This window comes from Lupinus angustifolius, chromosome LG16, assembly GCF_001865875.1.
Source record: "Lupinus angustifolius cultivar Tanjil chromosome LG16, LupAngTanjil_v1.0, whole genome shotgun sequence".
Taxonomy (NCBI): domain Eukaryota; kingdom Viridiplantae; phylum Streptophyta; class Magnoliopsida; order Fabales; family Fabaceae; genus Lupinus; species Lupinus angustifolius.
In genome coordinates, this window is record NC_032024.1 from 6695183 (window position 1) to 6718248 (window position 23066).

A 23066-nucleotide genomic window follows, 5' to 3' on the forward strand; every position below is an offset into this window, starting at 1 on the left:
TATGTGTATGTTATGGTTGGCGCAACATTGAAGTTATTACTTAGTGATCATGAGGTTACAGGTGTAAATTCTAGAAACAGTCTTTCTGCTTGCAAAATAAGGTTGCATATAACTACACTACCCAAACACCACTAAGTTTTTTTGGTACTATCAAGGATATCCTCTCACTTTTTTGGATAAGAAACTAATCCACTCGAGGTTCGCGGTCCCTCCCAACAAGTGTTCTTCTAGGAATTGAACCTTCGAAGATCTAATGGACTTTACACCACTAAGTTAAGCCTCACTCACTTGGCTGATGCTATTTTATTTGGTGAAACTCAAAAATCTAATGTAGTGTGAGTCTTGAGAAATGCAATATACAGCATCTGCATGAATTGAGAATGTGATGCAGGAATAATCATGGGTCCTTTAGAAAATAAATTCACAGCAAGAATGAGATAATATTTATATATAAAAAATGGTAATTACTATTTTGTAACAAAATTATATTTTATAGAAAAAAATATTCGAAGTTTTTGATTCAGAATTTAGTGGGCATAGACATAGGCTTATTCTATCTATCACTGTAGGAAGGGATCAATGTAGATGCAAAGAAGGATCATGAAATTGAAAGCCAAATCTACAGCAGCTTATATATTTGTTCTTCAGTGGGTACTGTCTTAAATAATCTTGAAATTTACCATTTTTTTTAGCAGAATGGAAGTTTATTTAATTGTGCAAGATTGATTTTTAGTTTTACACAAAATTCTATGTAGTGCCACTTATATAGTAAGATGCAAAAGAAACATTACATAAAACTTTTTTGCAAAATTAGAAGCATATATTTTTTAGTAGGCAACTGTAGATAGATTGATGTATGCATGGTCCCCCTTACTAGTAACCAACAATAGGGGAAGATCTCTTTACGTCTAAGTTATGTTTACACTAATTACACTTAATTTCAGTCATTTATCTTCTTAAATCTAACAGATCAAATGAATGACTGCAATAAGTTATTTAAGATTTTTTTTCTCTCATCATTTATTGCATTTATCCATTTGGTCCATTAGATTTTAGAAAATAAATAGCTGAGATTAGATGTAACTGGTGTAACTTAACTTAGGTGTAAACAGATCTCTCCTTATATATATATATATGAGAGAGAAAAATATACTGAAGATGTGAGAGTTTTATATATTGTTACTGTGTTATTTATCATTCATTGTGTTTAAACATTATTGACTCTTAAAGAATAATATAAATAAATTGTAGATATTGTACTATGCATAAATTTTTACATTGACAATTTATAGATATTACACTCTACTTAAATACAATGTGCAACCCAATGAAAGCATAGAATTAAAGTTACTGTAACTTATTGGATGAAGACTAACAAGATGTTGATATAATAGTAAAACCTTACTAGATCTCCATAACGACCAAAAGGTCAAATAGTTAATTTCTAGGAGTGACACTAGTTGAGAGGGATAGTCATATACCCAAAAGATATTAGTTCTTTATGAAAAGGTGAGATGATATACTTTGTAGTATTTTTATAGGAGATGGAGAGGAGCATAGGATTCCTAGAACTATGAGTTGTGCATGCAAAAACAATTGAAGGAAATGTGGCGTGTTGGGCCAGCTACAAGAACGTGTGGAACAAACAAGACACAAGATAGGTCACATTTATGAGAACCATGCACATCATACAATGCGATGTTGTATTATTTTTTTGCAAGTTTGTAATATTCAAAATTTAAAAAATCTTATACAATATGGGTGCATCTCATCCAAACATACTTTGAAAAGATAGGGTAAATCTCCCCATACCACTAATGTATCTATTCAAAATACAATCCCACTAATAGTTTTTAGGTCAAAAATTATAAATGCATGAGAAAAACTATTTTATAATGAGCTTAAATGTAAAATGAGAAAATGAAAAGCTCTCTCTTTTATACATATAGCTAGATCTTTTAAATGAACTATTTTAATTAGCGAAGATATAGGTAAATCTTCACCTTATACTCAAATTCACTTTAGAGTAGGAACATTTTATCTCTTGATATTTCTTTATATTTTACCAATTGGATTGTCAATTATCAATGAGTGTTGGTTCAAGTGATACATGTTTGATTCCTCTTAAGCAAGGTCTCGGATTCAAGTCTTGTGGATGGAAAAAATACTCGTTGGGAGAGTTAGCCCCACATACCTGTGGATGTTCCTAGCTCGGACAAGATTGCTTCAAGTGCGAGGATACATGTGGAAACCACAAAAAATTTGTATCGTCAATTATCTATATGAAATATAACCCACTTAGCTTGTATTTTTGCTTATTCTTTTGTACGGTGTGGGTATGACTAAAATGTTGATCTATTTGTTGAATCTGGATAAGAGATGACCTTTAACCGGGAACATTCATATACTTGTGGATGTTTCTGACTCAGACAGGATTGCAAAAATTGGATTGTCAACTATCCATATGAAATATAACCCACTTAGCTTGTATTTTTTCTTGTTCTTTTGTACGGTGTGGGTATGACTGAAATGTGGATCTATCTGTTGAATCTAGATAAGAGATGACCTTTAACGGTCTGGGTGGGCATATGAAAAGACAATCTAAGGCTCAAGTTAGTATAAGTAAAGATATGTAGGGAGAATATAAGGATGCTATTGGGGATGCTTGAAATATGTTATTGTGTTAGTTTCATATTATCTAGTATTAGAATAGAGTACAATAACCAATATTATATATTGGACTCAAGTTCCTTGTTATAATGTGCACCAAATATAAACACCTAATAGAAACACCTCATGGGCAGATGGGCTCATGAGTGTGCTAGGGTTTGTAATCATTATTCTCTAATAATATCTTGGTAGCCGCTCAGCGCTCCTGAGGACGTAGGCACAATTGGTTGAACCCCGTTAACAAATTCTCTTGTTTCTTCTCTTCTATTTATTCTATGCACATTATTTGATTGTTTGTGGCCAACGCTATGCAACGATTGCTTCCGCTGCACCAACAATTGTTATTAGAGCCAATTGGTATATGGATGTCAACCCAAACAGCAGACAATGGCTAAAGAGGGTGAAGGCGTGATGGCTAGACAAGGTGTGTCAAATGTAGTGGCCAAGATAGAGTAGATGAGTTGAAGGAGAAGAAAACATAGCGAAACTGTTGTTGGGGCGATATATGTTGATCTAGAACTCCATAAGTTCATGTATTGGGTTAGGATCAAGGTGGAGATAGAGACTCATGTGTTGAGTTTGACCCAGAGACAGATGCTGACAATATCTCTCTAGATGTTGAGAGAATGTTCTCATTTGAGACGAGAAGTGGAATATCTTAATAGCGTGTCTGAAACGTCATAGTGAAGGATATTAATTGTTAGTAGATCCACAAAGGCACAAAGGCGCTGATTGACTTTGATGTAGGGTGTAACATGGACATTGGCTTTGATGCAAGTTGTAACACGAGTATTGGTAGAGATGTAGGGGTTTGACATGTGCATTGGCTTGGATGCAAGGATGTGACACAAGCATTAGTTAACATTGACGTAAGGTGTATGTTGTGGGTATACTCCTTATGGTGGAATATGATAGTTCTTTTGAACTAGGATTGTCGGAGTAGACAATGGTGGTAGCGGTTGAGGCTTTCCAAGGAAGCTTCAAGGTTCAGTTTGACTAAGTATTAAGAGGACGATTGTTGGTAAAATTTTGTGTAGATGTTCCAATATATCGAAAGACTTCCTAGCAATAGGTGGCTAGGTGGCATGTTCTATTTGATGGCGGTACGAGAAGCTGAACTTTAAGTTTGGAGAGTTAGGCTCTTGGTAACATCGTCAAGGATACTCAGAAGGTTTATGTCATGGAGGATCAGTTAAGGAGAATTAGACATTAAACAAGGTGGAGTCATATGTTTGCTAAGGTGGAGATTCTTGTGTAGATTTCCTAAGGAGCGAGATATTCGTCTATTTCAATCAAGATGGAGATTGTTGGGTGATGCTTGAAATATGTTATTGTATTAGTCTCACATTGTCTAGTATTGGAATAGAGTAGAGTAACAATGTTATATATTGGACTCAAGTCCCTTGTTATAATGTACACCATATATAAGCACCTAATAGAAACACTCTATGGGCAGGTGGGTCCATGGGTGTGCTAGGGTTTGTAATCCTTATTCTATAATAATATATTGGTAGCCGCTCAGCGCTCCCGGTGACGTAGGCATAATTGGTCAAACTCCGTTAACAAATTTTCTTGTTTCTTCTATTCTATTTATTCTATGCACATTATTTGATTGCATGTAGCCAACGCTGTGCAACGATCGCTTCCGCTGCACCAACAGATACAATGAGAGTATTCAATGTAAACTTCTTTATGAGGGTCTCCTCTTTTAATAGAGAGGTTAAGTGTAGTATATTTCATTATGAAATGCTTTAATCAAGATGAGTTATCCTTCCAGGTTTATCTCACAAGTGTAGGTTGTTTTATCTATGTTTGTGTTTTGGTTGATACAATGCTTTACCTAGGGTAAGTTGTTTTGTTGTCTACCTAAGCTGTTATAGCCTTATACTAGGTTTGTTCTCGTCGTATGACAAAGGGTAGCTCACAATATTTAGATAGTGTGTTCAGCTCTGTAGTAGTGTCTAGGGTGTTCAGGTGGCGTGATAGTTCTGTAGCAATGTCTATGTTGTTCAGATAATGTGGCAGTTATGTAGTAGAACTGTATGGTTTTGTAGATACTAACTAGGTCATGTCTTATCATTATAGTCATTTCCCTATCTAGGTTGGTCACCTAGGTGTGTTCAAGAGATATGAGAACCAAATCTTATTCATCCAACAATGGATCATGACTTTACGAATTTGTCGGCTTGTGACCGGTCCAGATATTAGGATATAACATTATCCTAGAAACTAAAGAAAAAGTTTACATTAAATATTAATATATATATATATATAGTTAATTTTATTTTATAATATGCCCAATTTGTTTTTAACTAAAACATCTCTATACCAATTACCAGGCAAAGAAGTAATTCACCGAAGTCTTGTGAAGTTTTTATAATATCAAACAACTTGAAGGTCAATATTAGGTTAAATGTCAAGGCTTTAATTCACAAGAGTGATATTTGTTAAGAGGGATAATAATGCATCTCAAAAGTGATTAGTTCATTAGTTATAAGATAATGAAATATCATTAATTACACACAAAAAAACAATTTCATACAATTGAAGTTTTTTATTCGAAATCATTTTAGGTCTCATGCCTATTACTTGGGCTTATTAATGAATGTTCTAACAAACTGAACTAAAAGAGCCTTATTTGTCATAAATAATTTTATGAAACCTCCTCTTAATAATTGCTACTCCAAAGATTTCAACTCATGTATGATAGTGAACGTCTTAGGATCATGTTTGACTACCAAATATTCTCTGTTGACATTTCAGTTAATAATTTTAATTACATAACTATACAATTAAATGGCAATGTTATAAAATGGGTATAAGCATGCATATACCTTGGTATAAATATTAAAAGTCATCATATACTAACCAATACAACACATGATCAAAATTAAATTATAAAAAAACAGAAAAAAGAAAAAAACAAATATAAAAGAGGTAGGCTTAAACACGAGCTACTCTCCAATTTGATTAACGAAAAGGTGCACAAGTATATACAAAGAAAGAAGCATTATTACATTTAGCTTTTGGAAGAGTTATTTTCCTTTAAATATAGCATGTCCTTTTTATTAAAGATAGAGAACAAATTTATGCATTGTCATTGTATCATCTAACATTCATATTTAGTTATCATTAACTCTTTAAAAAATCTAAATAAATAATGAATGATGTAGTGATTATATAAACTTTTACACTGAAAATACATAAATATTACAGTCCTAATAATATATGTTTGTACTTACTATGGGCTAAGTACAGCAGTAAGTGAATATTACTAATCACTTTTTTAAATGCTTAAATTTATATCAAATGAAATGTGTCACATGTTACATTAGGAGAAAAATGAAATGGATGAGACTGGGCCTCCAATTGTTTCTCACTGAAATTCTGTCTTATCCCTGAGCCTCTTATTGGTTCTCAAAAGATAAATGGTTTTTGAAACGCATTAGTTCCATATAATTACTTCACTTGCGAAAATAAGACTACATACATATATCTCTCAAACCCTACTAAATGAGAGCCTCATATACTTGACTGTCCTTTTCTGTATTTTCCTCAATACACCCTTTATCTAAGGATCCATTGCAATAACTAACATAATACCATGTTGTTGCACATGTTATTTGAGGCTAGGCATAATTGAAAAATGACATTTGTGGCTTGAAAGTTATTTATTTGCCCAAGGGGGTCAATTTGATCATAACAACATTTGTTGTTAGTAATCAACTCCAGCATGACATGTATTATGCAAATGTCATATCCAAACATTTACAGTGTCAGGCACTATGTGCAACACATATGTTCCACTAATCAATTAGTTTTTATAACAGACAATTAGGTGGACAAAGTATAAATGAATCTGATATAAAATATGGGAGGTATCAGTTTTAAAACTAGAGGAGATCCACATATATTGTCATAACAGGTATATATTCTTACTTCCCTGTGAAAGAATATTTTCACATCACATCAATCACAGTTATTTAACTTTATGAATCATATTATTTTTGGTGAATCTGCAAAAAGCTAAATCAATATGATAGATATCATAGTTGACATGATAAACTGGAATACAGGATATAAAAAAAATGAGGATTCTTTAGAAGTTTTGCTTTTGGCCCTATAATATTTCTGGGAAGATAGATTCAATGAAGTAAAAAAATTGAAATCAAAGAAACTGAATTTATGGACATGGGCAAGGAAAGCATTTGATGTCAGGTGAACATATTGATACTCGAAACAACCTCTTTATTTACGGGATAAGACGGTAGACATCTATGTCAGCCTACAACCACTCGGCTGCACTATATTGATATTCTCAATTCACTAATCACACTATGTTGATATTCTATGTAACATAAACTCGCTTGAACCGTTTTCTTTTTCTCTCCTTGTTCTTTTGTTTCTCCGAATTGTTTACAAGCCCTCCTATTTGTAAGAATCACAAGTTGATTAAATGATAACACCACCATATCAAAACTATCAAAAGAAGGTTAATATACTTCTGATAGTATTGATATCTTGACCAACTAAGATAATTACATCATATCTAGATACAACTTAGAAACAGTTATCGATCTAATCTTTTGACTAAGAACTTCTAGATGTTTTCTTCAACTTTCCAAGATTAAAATCTAACAAATATATAGTATGAATAGTCAACATAGAGTATCAATGACATCACCTTTGAATTCAATCTGAATTATGTGTCAATAGTATCTTTGAACTCGTCATGAACAGAAAAAACCATAATACCAAACATGAAAAAAGAATGGTGGCCACAATCTAAGGAATGTAATCATTTTCTAATGCTGGCCTTGTTCTTGTGCCCATAGCTAATGGTGCTTTGGTGCCTCCAATTGATCTCATATCCAAAGCTTCATTGCTATCAGCAGCCCATTCCAATTGCTGTATCCTCATACTCTTGTTGATTCTTCTAACTCTTGCAGCCAATAAACTCAATATAATCAAGAAAATGCACACACCAATGACAGATACAACAATTTTCCACACCTTGGATTTCTTATGCCCACCAACTTCTTTAACAAGAGCAGCAATAGGTTGTGGAGATGGTGCCGGTTCCGGGGATAGAGCAATAGATTCCACCACAATTGAAAAGTGCCCTTGTTGGAATGTTGAACAAACATTTCCAGGTAATAGATAATCAAACTGCACTGAACCATGTAAATCAAAGTACACACACTTAGCCACTGAGCCATATGGTGCTGATTTCACATTTGAGAATTTGATCAAAATTGGCTTATCAGAAGCTCTAATATCCAATTCAGGCAAATCAGAACCTGATAAATTGGCACCACTATAGGCCAATAGACCCAAAACAGGAGTCAAATATGTGTAACTAGGCAAATGGTAAAAAATATCAGACCAATTTCCTAGATTTTGGTACACCAAAACTAGCCTCTCTACATAAGGCAGTTCAATAACACCAGTTGGGATCTGAAATTCTTTGTAGCTTTGAACTCCTCTAGTTCTCAAACTACCACTCCTAAGTCTCAAAGCTGAGACCTTAACCCCTGTGAGATTTTTGGGCAGTTTAGCATCATAAGGTACCCCAGTTCTGGGCTTATAAAATGCCTTGAAGGCATAATTTTGAAGAGTTGCATCAAGGGCACTTGATGAATTTCCAGAATCAGGTAAAAGCTGAGAACTTGAAAATGTCAGAGAAAGAAGCAATGACAATGAGAACAGTTCCTGGAAAATGGTTCTGACCTTCATCTAAGATCTCATTAGTTTAAGTCAAAATTAAACAAAACACTGCCACTCAGAAACAAAACCAGATGCAAAAAGAACACAGAAAATTAATAAAGATAAATACTTTACAGTTTACACAGCACAAAATAACCATGAATTGTTCAGCATTGTTGTGTTGTGTGCTGCAGATACCAATGGGAAAAAGAACAGCATAAACTCCATTTTAAGCACAAAAAAATCAGATCTTTCTAGAGATAGATTGCATTGCTGTGATGGGTTTATGGGAAAATGTTGAAATTCTAATCAGAGAAAAACTTTGGTGTTTGAGATTCATAGAAGAAGAAAAAGGGGTGATGCTTTTGTACTAGAAAGTGTTAGAAAATAACAAAAATAACAAAAATAAAATGGGAATATGGAAAGAGAAAAAAGAGAACGAATTAAGTTGAGAAAAGAAAGGATAGTTATAAACAATTTGAGAAAATATCAAGCAGAGAATCAAGTAGAGATTAGTTGAAAACGTTTGAGATTGGTTGTGAAAAACACACTGTTATGCTAATGCATGCACATTTTTCTCTTCACCTGTTTTGTTTTGTGTTCTGTTTTTATGGCCTCATAGGTTGTTTTTTGTTCAATATCTTTTAATTAATAATTATAAAAATGTTACATTTGACTTTTCTATTTTCCTAAAAAAATATTCTATTTTGGTTTATAATTTTTTAAGGAGAATATATAAATACAAAAGTAAAGACAACAAAATATTTAATTTCTTTCTAAAAGACACACTGAAGAGAAACTTCATAATTATTTATACTAATCCATTCAAGACACACGTTGGAGATATGTTATTTTATAAGATGATCTCTTTTGTTGGAACTATAGGATTTTTTAGACAATATTATATTATTATGTATCTTGAATTGAATTAATTTTAAAATTATGAGTCGTTATTTAGATAGATAAATTTAATTTATGGATCAAACAAGTTGAACTTAAAAAAAAATTGAGTTCGTTATATAAACAAATTAAACTTGAGTTAAATATAATTTGATTTGTTAGGTTCATAAGTTAGTTCGTTTATATACATATATACACATGAGTCATTCAAGTGAAAACAATTCTCATAAAATTATGACAATAATAGATTAGTTTCATGCCAATATACATTGATATTTAAGATTAAAAATTACTTAATGAACATATAATCGCTTAAAAAAAGTCATATGACCTTGTTTTTTAATTTTTAAAATTCAAATAATATCATATAATACATATTAATTATTAATTGGTCACATTTCAGTACCACGTGTTTATAATTGAGTCAATTACTATACACATATACGTTGACATTCTTTACTACTTAAACCTTGATTTGTAGCTAAGCTTATTATTAATATTCACAAGTTTTCTCTCCGTGTGTATATATATATATATATATATATGATCCACAAACACTTTATAGACCTTCAAATTTATGTCAATGAGCACAGTTCATTAACCCGCTCGTAAGTTTATAAACTTTTGATTAGTTAAATTTAAGTTAAAAATAATTTTGACATTGAAATCAATTTAAAATTTGAATCGAGTCAATCTTCAATGAGTTGACTAACCTGATCCAAGTTCGACTCAACTTATTCTCACCTATACTTTCATGTATTAGTATTTATAGTTAGTATTCCATGCTGTCCACACATTTTTATATGAATTTAATAAGTTATTTAATTATTCATTAATTTCATATTTGATTTAAATATATAATAATGAATTTTTTATTATTTAATGTGTTTTTCCTTATTTATTTATATTAATGTGGTGGTTGATTTCATTAATGCGATGATTTGCTAGGCAATAATAATAAATCAATTTAATAGTTTTCAAAAGTATTGAAAATCTCACATGACACGCCAAAAATGCAAGGAATATACTAGTTGTCGATCCAGTTTATATTTTTTAATATTGAAAACTTAAATTAAAATGATTATTGTTTAAAAAAATAATTTAACAAAAAGTACCAAAACTAAAATGAAAAGTATTGAAAACGACAAAAGTGATCATTGCAATATAATTTTATGAATTATTTAATTGATTTTCATTTTGTTTTGAACTCATGACTTAAAATAATCAATTTAATAAAATACAAGTAACAATAAACATGAAAAGATTTAACTAATGTTTAAGGATTAAAAAATATTTAAAAAACAGAATTGTCATTTCCTTTGTTAAATTATTGAATAATGAAGGCACTCATTTTTTTATCTTTTCTTTTTTCTTTTTAGGACTTAAAGATACTTGTCATAACTGAAACCATTTTTAAAGAGACAAATCTACTCTATATCTATGGGCCAAGCTAACGTATTAAACTGCGGAACGCTTAATATTTTATGAAACAAAAGGTATATTTAGTTACTAAAGCATTCAAAGCCTAACATTCAAGAGAGATTTTTTTTTAATGGAGACGTATCTGTGTGAATTATGGGACAAATAAAATCTTGACAACATATTAAGAATTTAATTCTAATTAAAATTTAATAATAATACCAAAAAATATAAATATATTTATCTTCAAATATGATATATGAAATATATTTATACACAAGTTTTTCTCACTTCAAAATAAAGCCTACATAAAAGTGTATAATTTGGGAGTACATCTGTTATCCCGCAAAGTATGTCATTGCTTATGATGGGTTGAAAAAATATATTTAAATTAAAATTTTAATAATTAATTATTTTTCTGACCAATCACAAGCAGTAACACACTGAGTGATACATTTTTATGGGACAACAGATATCTACATGTACAATATTCACTCACTATCCAAAAGAAAATACCTGCAAGACTTAGTATAATGATATAAGAGTTTTCTTATAGGTGACAATGAACCAAATCAACTCGGTATTCGTTCGAAATTCGATTCGTTATTTAGCTCGATAAACTTGAGCTGGAAATTGAGCTCATTAAATTAACGAACTAAACTCGAGTTGGATACAGTTCGACTCGTTAGGTTCATGAGCTAGCTCGATATATATATAAACTAATTTTTATGTTTATTATGACTCATACATTATTTTTTGTATTTATTGTTATTATATATTTATTTTAAAATTAATTAACTATTTAAGTTGTCCAAATGAACCAATTGAATTGAGTCGAATAGTTCGTGAACTTTAACCGAAACGAACTCGAGCTAAAAAAATAACTCGTATCAAACCCAAGTTGAATTTCGAGCCAAACTAATCTTTATTGAGCTGAACCGAACTAAACTCTGGTTCAATTCGGTTCGGCTTGTTTCCAACACTAGTTTCACCCGATCTCCACACATATGGAAATATTATTTCCTTAACGATATGATGAGAAAATATACTTATTATAAAAAACACAATATACGAAGGCACAAACAACAACAAAGCATGTGATGATGTGAATTTATAGGGAAAGAATTACTAGCTGGTAATTGTACCCGTAATTAATAGCATGCAGAAATTAATCAATGTCGCAACCACCTTTCCTTGGAGTATTATTCCACTGCCCGAATATAAGACAATAAGACATTTAAGTTGATATCATTTCTGATATTAGACTCTCCAATGCTTGAATACAAGCAAAATGAGTAATTTTATAATTCTTAAATTTATTTTTTAAATATAATTTAAAATTTAGATTGTTAAAATTTTATTTATATCACATATCATCATCTTCATATAATATTGGTCCCACCTGAAAAGGGTCATTATTTGAGAAATACAAGGCGAGACTAAGAATGATAAGTCTAGATGAGTATATGTATTGCATTATTCGGACTCGTCTCGCTGTTTCATTTTTGGACTCGACATGTGCTAATACTCGATGACTCTGCTACCCACGAGTCCTTGAGTACCAACGGATCTCCGAGAACCCATAAATTAAAAAACATTAAAAATAATTTTAAGTAATTTATGTAATTTTGTGTTTGTTTTCTACAATCTTAGAAGTTATTTAAGGAATGAACTAAAGAAAAAAATTATAAAATATATTTATAGTTTTAAACACATTTTAAATTGAGTATTTCAATATTATGATGTAAAATTGATTTAGTAAGAATTGTTGAATCAACAAAATATTGAATTATACATATCGATTAACAACATAACGTCACATTACTATTTAACAATATAACATTATTGTTTATTACTACTTAACAATATAACATCAATGTTTAACAACACAACAATCACATTTGAATTAACAGTATATATAAAACATTATGGATTAACAATAAATGAATAATAGGTTTGGGAAACCATGAGTCTTGGTACTTAATGACCGGACTCAGACCCATCCATCAGTAGAACTTCAAAAAAATCTTGGATCACAATATCCGTATGTTCAAATTACAGACCCAGACCTGACTCGTAACAAGTATTTTTTGTAGGTACCTATGAATCTAGGTACCCATTATTAGGTGAGACAAAGTTGTCCATTGAGATTGCTCACTTTGTCACATAAAAAGTTTCCATCATAAAATTTCAATTTTGCTCCTCTCATTTTGTATGATTTGACCTTCCCAGTTGTTTTTTTCTTCTTTTATGATCACGTAAAGGAGAGAGATGTATACATAAACCATTATAGGGACTTATAAAAAATCTTTTAAATAAATTACATTAATAGTTGATGAGATTTAACTTAAAGGATATTTTGTCATTATTCTTAAGTGTTTTGCTAACCTAGTTAAATATGTTTTTTTTTGTTGAAGTTAATATTATGCATTAAAACTTTTAGACAAAATTAATCCTCTTATTTTAGTCGTAATAAATTTAATAAGAGGGATAGTTTTATAATTTCCATAAAAATAACCACTTATGTAATCCCTAACCTTCTTTCTCTCCCTCATTAACCTACTAAATATCAAAAATCTCTCCACCAAAACACCTCCACCACCAGAACAATCACACTATTGCTTGCCCAGGACCACCGCACTACTGCCTCCACCCCAAGCCCGCACCACCCAGGACCACGATACTGCCCACCAGAACTGACACTGCCGCCAACAGACCCCAAAAGCCCCCAATTTAAAGAGGAACCATGTAGAAGTTGTTAAATATTCATTTTGGTACCTAGTCATATTATTATTCCATATAAAAGAGATTATAGTGGAAGAATTTGATCCCATGTCTTTGTGCCAGTATGCCGTTGGGCGGCAGTGCTGGCTGTGGCAGTGCAGGTTCTGGCAAGCACCAGTGCCGCGGAAGCAATGCTTGTGGTGGAGGGGTTTTTGATGCTTTGGGGTGTTGGGTAATTCATTAATAAAGTCATGAAGAAAAAAACAAGTACCTTAACTCCTTCAATACCAGGAAAGCTGATCCATGTAGGAGAACCAAAAGTCAATCACACAAGCTTGGTCTATGTTACAGTACTATGTAAAAGAAAAAAGGTGTATTATCCACAACATAGAAAGAGAAATAGTGACTATTAGTTTTGTCACTGTAATTTGAATCAACAATGAAGCATAACAATGATGCACAACCATGAAAATGATGAATTTGACTTGGAAAAGAATATTGTTTTGATATATAGGAACTCCTTTTGGGGCAGATATTGCTGTACAGCCACTAGCCCGTTTAAAAGTTATATATAACGATACAACAACCAAGTCTTAATCTCACTAGGTGAGGTTGACAAGTTATATATAATGATAAAACAAAAAACTTAAGTTACACAATGAAAGGGACAAAATTACATCATTGGTCATGCCACCCAGGATACATAAATCGAGCAACATATACAAAATAACAAATCAAAGACCATAAAAAAAGTGGGATACCACCATTTCAACAGAAGAATTTCATGTCATTCAGCACCTTTTCCTGTGGTTGAAGAGATACTTGTCACTTCAGAACTCCTTGAATCCTTTACACGCACTTCAGAACTCTTTGCATCCTTTCCAGATATGGAAGATGAGATGCCTCTGGTTAATTCTGAGTCCATGTAACTGTTGGCCTCTAGAGGTGATGGTGGGGATGTTATAGATGGAGTAATAATAGATTCTTGGGACATAGTAGGCACTGGAGGAAAGTTAAGAGGGTTAACTTCGGTGACTTCCTCGCTGTTCTCATCTAAGTAGACAACATCCTGCATTGTAAGCTGGTGATACTCAACTACCTCCCGTAGAAAGCGGTTCTCACGGGCATAAACCGAGTTCTCATGGGCCAAGCGAGCTTTTTCAGCCAAAAGAGTTTCAAGTTGAAGTCGTATCTGTAATAGAAATGATATCAAGAAAATATAGAAATTTTTTGGTGAAATGGAAGTATGATCAGCACAATTTCCATAAAGACAAAATATGGGTTCAAAACTAAACAAAAGGGGAGCTCAATGCACTAGGCTCCCACCTAGTGGGATCTGGAGATAGTAGGTGTACACTGTCTTAACCTGCAAGCGAAGAGACTGTTTACAAGATTGGAACCCATGACCTCCAGGCTCCAGGTCAAAAGGCTAGAAACCTTCCCATTGCAACAAGGCTCACCCTCTTGGATTCAAATCTGAATAACCAAATCAATTTGAATCATATATGAATTATCAATGACTCAAATTTGATTAATCTAAGATTGTATGTTTGGGAAAGGAATGTCTTTGCAAGGGAGATAGAGCAACTTCTAAAATTCTATTTAATAGAAATTAGTAGAGAGAAAGGAGGGAAGTACAAGTGTACAACAAGGGGACAATCAGTGAGATCCACTTACAGTCTTACACTAAGTGGATCCTTGGACCTTAACACAGTTTAATAACTATCATGTTCTAAGCTTTGATGGCTACTGTTCCTACGGAAAATTGGAGTGAAATAGGCTGCTAAGTACCAAAAAGTCAAAAACCATAATTCATGGTTCTAATGTGCTAAATGTCCAAACATAAAAGTTTGTTGGTTTTGGATATTTTAAACTTTTGATGGCTACAGTTATTAAGGAAAGTTATAGTAAAACATCATAATCATAAAGAATAAAAACTCAGGAGTCAAACAAAGGAAATAGTAATTCAGAAACTCATTTGTACGAAGTTAAAGCTTCAAATACATAAATATAAATGGATAATAAAATGTTAACATGAATGCAGCGAGACAAATCATGTGTATCACATTACACTTTTGCCTTTTACACATGGATTTTAGTAATAGCAGATTGAACTTACAAAATGGGTGTTTGAGGAGGAGAGGGCATGTACGTCACAGGAAACATAAATATGTGAAACAAGCATCGGATTGTAACATTCTAATGTTACTAAAGGATTCATGAAGTGGGAAATAGTAACATTGCTTTTTATTTATAAAAGAGTGCATACCAAATCATCATCTTGGCTGTCTCCTCTTTCACGATTCTCACGGAGGATTTTATTTTCTTCCTCTAGCTGAGCACATCGATCCTTTGCAAAAGCAAGATCAGCCTTGACAGTCTTCAACTCCCGAAGAAGCAATTTTGCTTTGGCAGCCATTGCCATTGCAACCTGCCACAAACAACAGGGAAACAATGCATTCCATTCAGATATATCATAGAAGCTTGTAACTTATGATGATATCAACCTGATTCCACCATTTTGGGAATGATTTTGTTATAAACAATTCGACATTTCAATATTATAAACAAACTTAATGGAAATCAACTTTTCGAAGAGGGTGGTTACTACTGTAAAAGTAAAAAAAAAATAACTCTTTATAAGAACAGTAAAGACAAATAAAATTCAAAAATGAATTGTAATGATTGTTTAAACTTTAAAATTTTAAATATCTTAGAACAAAAGATATTTAAAGACAAAACAAATATAAGTATGCAGCACATTTTAGTAAAAACACAAGGAAATAATGAAAGGGAGACAAAATTTAAAACAAACAAGTTGGAGCAAGACTGATGAAATTTAGGTGCTGCACTACTTGACCACACAAGTAATTTTACCACATTAAAAAGTGATACATAGTTGCCACCTTACGTCGCGAGATGCCTTCAGTTGAAGATCTTGGTCTGTTTGCATTGGTGACATTTGGGTCCGCAATTGGGATTGTTGCAATGTAGTAGAATGGTTTATCTCCTGATTCTGTTCAACAGAGTTGCCAGGCTTTTTCCTGATATGCTTCCGAGTTTCTTGAATGATATCTGAAGTTCTACTCTCAACAATTGTAAAGCCCTCCTGAAAACATAAATCAGCATGAGTACTAATAAGATCACAGCATATACTTGAGAGGGAAGAGGCAGAGGTAAAGAAATTTTACAAGCAGCTTAATAAAAGGCAGATGCAAACGGAAAAAAATCACAAGGAGAAATAGAAAGATACATAGCTACAGAAAAGAAAGACGCTCATAAAGTAAAGACTATCTCATGTTAATAACTATATTACACAGAAAATTAACTGATCAGCAAAAATGTGCATATCAAAGCTCACCTCCAAAGATTTACCAATGGTGCCACCAATATGATTAAGAGAAGATGTGAAAGCATCTAATCCCTTCAAAAATGCCGGACTGTCCCTTTTCAGATTGCTCTCCTCCAAGTGATTTGAATTATGGAACTACAGAGAGAATGATAATATCATCTGATATTACAGTTAAAAAGATGAACAAGGGGCTAATTACTAGTCAAATGCAAAGATTATAAAAATATTTTAATTTCAAAAACATGAAGTGCATAAGGTGTGTGAGACCCTGCTTTGGTGTTCTGTTGATAAATATTCACTTATTTCAACAGAGTTGCCACTTCAGGATAAGATACAGATTGAAAAGTTTAGCTACATTTCTTTTTCCTTGTACTCTGATGTACTTTCTAGGATTCCTTATCCTCATCTGATTTGTACGTCCCTTCTTTCTTTCTATCTAATGAACCTTCTATTTCTAAAATATAAATAAGTAAACAGATAAAGTGAAGATAAGAAAACTTCTAGTGGACTACTCCTTAACACTCTGGTCTAAATAGTCAACTTTTTGTCCAGGATGTGTCTCTTAAAAAATGCAATGCACATTTAACATGTGAACAACTAAAGGTTAAAACGACATTTTTTACTAGAACATGATGATTTACAATGATCAACTTTAATGAGCCTTCTAAAATCTTGAACTCGTGAAAAAATGTGCTACATGTCATATCATTTTTTTGTGGGATGACAATTAAAGCAACATTCTTGCTGAGGACATGTGGTGTAATTCTAAACTCACCTTGCCCCTAGATGCTCCACCAGGCATATGTGACCTTGTTGTTGCAGGCATTTCAGATTGCCGGCTTACATTATCATCCTCAACAATTGATTTAGCTTTTCTGGCTAGAACACCCCAAAATCCATTCTTGGGTTGATTCAAGCTTTTCATAGATGTAAATTCATAAGATCCTGAATCCTATATTTACAATGTACCATCTTTAGCAAAATGAGCCTACCATTTTGAATCAACAAAATCCAAAGAATACAAATTGAAGGGAAATGGAGAGAAGAGTAAGCATAATTTAGACATGCATTTCCGATAATCAACAAACTCATTAAAAATTCAGTGTTAGCTTCATGTTTAGTGGTCACAAGCCCACAATTGTATCAGAGAGATCTGGCAGATATTTACATCTAGTTTTTTGGTTTAACAAATCTGGATCTCGAATTATAGAAGAACATTGTGCTCCCAAATGCAAGGCGTTGCAGACTATCTAATATGTATTAAGGTGTTCAAAGGAGTCAGTTTCTACTAACTAACTATGTTTTGATGTCAATCATGTTGCCAATATTGCATTTGCAATCTGAAACATACAAAGGCTCATGTTGCATGCTACACAGGAACAAACAAGTAGAAAACTGAACCATGCAATACATAAGAGCTTCCATTGCCCTGCACCACTTGCTATTTCACATGAAATAGTATGCTATTGATAGAGCCAGTGGCGTTTGGTACACATATGAGAACAAGATATTACAAAACATATGTTTACAAATACATGAGATTATAAAGTAAAACATGTTGGTTTTACTACAAGGAGTGTAGCCAAAGAGAACAAAACAAAACACCATGTTCCTTCCTTTTCTTTCCACGAATGCGAATCAAACACTACCTTAGCTCCTACAATAGTTATGGCCTTATGGGTACCCCAGAATTTTAAAAAATCAATTTTTTTTAATTAGAATGTCAAAATTCTTAACTTTCTGCAAAACAAGGCGTCTAGTGGGTAAGGCCCCGCTAGATCCCACATAGACTAAAAGATCAAAGTTTCAATTCCTAGAAGTAACACTTATTGAAAGCGAGAAAAACGCATCCCGTAAACTATTAGTTCCTGACGTGATACCTTACCAAAAATATAAATAGTTTCCCACTTTGCCTATTCTGTTTTTAAACAACTTTTTCTAATTTCCTTCTCCCTTAAGAAACAAACAACCCTAATATCCCATCACAGAAAAATGAAACATGAAATTGAATATCCATTCATATTAGAAAGAAGAATAAGAATGAAAAAACCTTAGGAGGAATTGGAGTGGGTTGAGGAACATTAGGAGTAGGAAGAGCATTGGAGAGATTGGAGTGACCGTACAGAGAAGAGAGAGAAGAATCGCGACGCGCAGAAGAAGCTCTAATAGCTTTCGCAGCAAGCGAAGACGACGACGTATCAATATCAATCTCATTCGAAGAAGATGGAAGAACAAGGTTAGGGTTAGGGTTTCGAATCTCTTCTTCTGGGAAATCTTGGAAGGTTGAAGAAGGCTTATTCTGTCTTCTTCTATAAGCCATACCAACAACCACTTGGATCAAACTTCAGATTTAGCGATGAATTCAGATAAATTGAAATTCGGGAAAGGGTGTTATAGTAATCGAAATCGTCGCAAATTTCAACCTTCACCAATTTGTCAACGCTTTCTGCTTTCTCCTTCTTCTGTCATGAACCTCAGTGTCAAATATTAGTATAGATAATATTTTGGCACTGCTTCCACGAATTAATCATTTTGACATATTTAACATATAAATCGAACATTTGACATTTTAGACTTGAGTCATCCGAAACTTAAGTGAACCTTACATTGCACCACTATAATAAATAATATATAAAAATGAATAATAAAAAGAAGAAGAAGAATAATAGATTGAGGTGTGGAAGCACATGGATATAAAATGTATCATTTTTATATTATATTATTTAAAAAATAATAATTTAAATATAAGAAATGGAATATATGAACTCAATAGAGAGTAAAGATTTAAAAATATAACTTGATGTAATTAATATGATATACATATTATTTTTTTGTAAATTCACATTTTGTGTATCTGATAATCATTAGAGAGTTGTGTTGGATGTTTTTTGTATTATTTTATATTCTTCTTGGGTTGAGAAAGAGAAAAGATAGAAATAATAGAATTTGTGAAAAAATAATGATATTAATATAAAAAATGAAAGTAATGGAAATATTATGTGAAAATTTATAGTAGTTTTTAATGAAAAGAGTTATAAAAGGATAAGTTTGAAATATAAGAATTATACAATGGTGATGTTATTAATTATTTTGACTTTATTAATAGTATAAATATATCTTACCCAATGGGTAATTTTTGTGTGTTGGTAAAAGATTTGTTTGGTATTATTTTTATTTTTTAGAATATACCAGTAAATAGGAATGTCTATTTTCACTAATTATTATTATTAACCTCCCTTCATTTTAATAGCTTACTTTTATAAAATTTGTTAGTAGCTTAATTATTATTTTTTCTTTTAGGTAAGAATATAATAGTTTGAATCTTGTATATGAAAAAAAATCTTTTCTTTTTCGTTAATCTCATTATTTATTATGTATTTTGGCTCAAATAGAATTATCTTATGAAAGAACATATATTGTCTTGACCATAAAACATAATATGATTTGTTAATAATCTATACTCATTATAATAAAAAATAAAATTCATAGAGCCAAATAAAACCATTAATTCATAAAATCAAATGTCATTAACAAAATATATTAAATCATTTATCTATATTTTTATCTATACTATATATAAAGCCAAAACTTAAAATAACTTCTATCATGGTGTAATTTTCATTTTCTATATTGCTCTTAAAAATATATAATTTTTACAAAAAAAACTATATAGTCCTAAGCAACTACCACCAATACATTAATTAACCACACATCTCACCTTAAATTAAACATTATCATAAACAAAAAATATAATATATAAAAATTGAATATGTAGTATCCCACAATATTCGTCGGCAGACACGAAGTGTTTGTACGCACTAGTTATAATAAAACAAAAAATTGAATTAACTATCAACATGATTCTAGTTTCCTATTTTGTCCTTAATATTTTTTATTTTTAAAGTAAAACCATATAATCCTATGTAATTATAATTAATACATTTCACTTTAAGTTAGATATTTCTATATACTATATATAAAGCCAAAACTTGAAATAACTATCATGATGATTCTATTTTCCTATTTTGCCCTTAATATTTTTTATTTCTAAAGTAATACCATATAACTCTAGATAACTATAATTAATAAATCTCACTTTAGGTTGGATATTATAATAAATACAAAAATTATAACATGAAGTATATCCAATTAAAAAACATTCTAATTCTCTAAAATAAAAAATACAAATTTAATACTTAATATCATAAAAGAAGAATACAGGTCGACATATACGAAGAGTCTGTCGACACGCTAGTTATAATAAAACAAAAAGTTGTAATATAAAATATCCCCAATAAAAAATACAATATAAAGTATAACCAGTAAAAAAAAATCTAATTCTCCAAAATAAAATATATAAAATTTAAATAATTAACATCCCAAAAATATGAATTTGAGTTGGCGGGCACTTCGTGTCACCACTAGTAATAATAACAACAATATTCAAATGTCATAACTTGCCAAGAATATGTCGATCTAGTGGGGTAAGGTCTTGCTAGTTCTTCAAAAGGACCAAAATATTAAGATTTGTATTACTGAGAGCGCCACTTGTTGGGAATGTGAATAACACACTCCGAAAGAGATTAATTCATTACAAAAAAGTGAATGAATACTTTTGGTAGTACCGAAAAAATGTCATAACTGAATCATTTATTCAAAAATATAATTATCTTCAAGTTTAACCAACATGGACACAAAATAATAAAATATTGATTAATGTGAATAATACTATTCAAAAGATATAATATTAACTCTCATTTATATTAATAATAGACTCCTAACAATAATCATAAAAGATGAGATAAAATAATTTTAATTCTAAGAAATCTTTTAAAATAATATAATATATAATTGTTAAAATGGTAGGAGACATGGATAAGAGAGATTCTTGATGAACAAGAAAGAATGAGAAAATGTTATTGAATTGAATTCCAAAGTTACATTGAATCATCTATATAAAGGGAAGAAAACACTAACTACCATAACCAGATTAACTAACCGACTAACAAAAGCTCAACTATTTTAACATTCCTCTGCAAGCTGGAATGTATCAAGCATTCCAAGCTTGAAATAATTGTGTTGAATATGATGATATACTCTAATACCTCATCTTCCTGGTGAGCGAATCTTCGTCTTCCAGTCTTGAAATCTGAACGTGAAACAATATTGATGCTTAACCACCATTTGACAGAAACAATTTCATCCGATGCTTAACCATCTATTTGATAGAAGCAAACCAATCATAACAGATGAAAGAGAGAAAAGAGATGAACCTTAATCTTGATCCTTATATGTTGCTTCAATGAGGAAAAAAATTACACACTATAATGTTGTGTGTTTATTGAGAGAAGGGTAAAGAAACTAGAGTAATAAAGAAATGAGAAATAATTTGGGGTGATAGATGAAAGAATGTGATATAGCTTCCTTAATTTGATGATTGACCACTGTGCATGGCTGTTGCATGGTATTCTTGTTTCTTGATGTTGTTCTTGGTCTTCCCTATCTTCTTCAAGTTGTTGGACTTCCCCTTCTTAACAAAGATAACAAGTTCTTGCAGTAGCATCATATTGCTTTGATCATATTAAAATAACATAACTATTGTTCCGAGTCATAGAGCCAAAGAACGTGTAGAGAAGATATCTTAGCCATGGGGAGATATCTTGTATCATCATCTTTAGTGTCATCCATTCAGAAACAAATTATAATTGCAAAGAACCAATCTTTCCAGAAGCACGATCAATTTACATTGTAGAGTTACTGGTGGATGCAAATGGTGGAACATTCTTTGGACTTTCATTTGGAAGTTGACCATTATTACCACTCGAAGAGACTGGAGATAAAAAGAAGCAACTGGAAGAACTTAAGGAAAAGTTTGAAGGTCTCTACAAGGTGATAAAGGATGTATTGGATGATAAGGTTGAATCTTGGAATTGAAGAATGATAAGCGGAAGCAATCAATCAAAGAGAAATAATTAACTCTGATACCATGTTAAAATGGTAGGAGACATGAATAAGAGAGATTCTTGATGAACAAGAAAGAATGAGAAAATGTTATTGAATTGAATTCCAAAGTTACGTCGAATCATCTATATAAAGGGAAGAAAACACTAACTACCCTAACCAAATTAACTAATTGACTAACAAAAGCTCAACTATTTTAACAATAATCATGATAATATGATATTTATTTCGATCCAAGTATTCTCTCATACTTTCTATAAGCTATATATGGAACTATAATCCCAATATTATTGTTAGGTGGAGAAACATGGTGACACTAAAAAAATGAAGTTTG

General features: G+C 31.6%; 2 protein-coding genes across 3 annotated transcripts; both read right to left on the reverse strand.

The window, feature by feature from the left end:
- On the reverse strand, window positions 7309-8957 carry LOC109328935. Its single transcript, XM_019562579.1, has one exon. It carries the CDS (start codon window positions 8404-8406, stop codon window positions 7456-7458), a length of 951 nt encoding a protein of 316 aa, XP_019418124.1. The 5' UTR covers window positions 8407-8957; the 3' UTR covers window positions 7309-7455.
- LOC109330328 lies at window positions 13888-19259 on the reverse strand. Of its 2 annotated transcripts, XM_019564488.1 has the most exons (7): window positions 18822-19259; window positions 17547-17723; window positions 16781-16906; window positions 16331-16528; window positions 15689-15850; window positions 14323-14611; window positions 13888-14223 (listed from the first exon to the last, which is right to left on the reverse strand). In XM_019564488.1, the coding sequence occupies exons 1-7, from the start codon at window positions 19089-19091 to the stop codon at window positions 14207-14209; spliced, it is 1239 nt and encodes a 412-aa protein (XP_019420033.1). In that variant the 5' UTR covers window positions 19092-19259; the 3' UTR covers window positions 13888-14206. The 2 variants fall into 2 exon arrangements, with proteins under 2 accessions (XP_019420033.1, XP_019420032.1); XM_019564487.1 differs by having other exon boundaries at window positions 13888-14611.

Bases quoted from the DNA above. Each gene is read 5' to 3' on its own strand.
- LOC109328935 (XM_019562579.1), bottom strand. From the start codon at position 8,406: ATGAAGGTCAGAACCATTTTCCAGGAACTGTTCTCATTGTCATTGCTT.
- LOC109330328 (XM_019564487.1), bottom strand. From the start codon at position 19,091: ATGGCTTATAGAAGAAGACAGAATAAGCCTTCTTCAACCTTCCAAGAT. The intron at 16,529-16,780 runs GTGAGCTTTGAT...TTATGTTTTCAG, and splicing joins CCATTGGTAAATCTTTGGAG to GAGGGCTTTACAATTGTTGA. The intron at 15,851-16,330 runs GTAAGGTGGCAA...TGTTTGTGGCAG, and splicing joins AACTGAAGGCATCTCGCGAC to GTTGCAATGGCAATGGCTGC.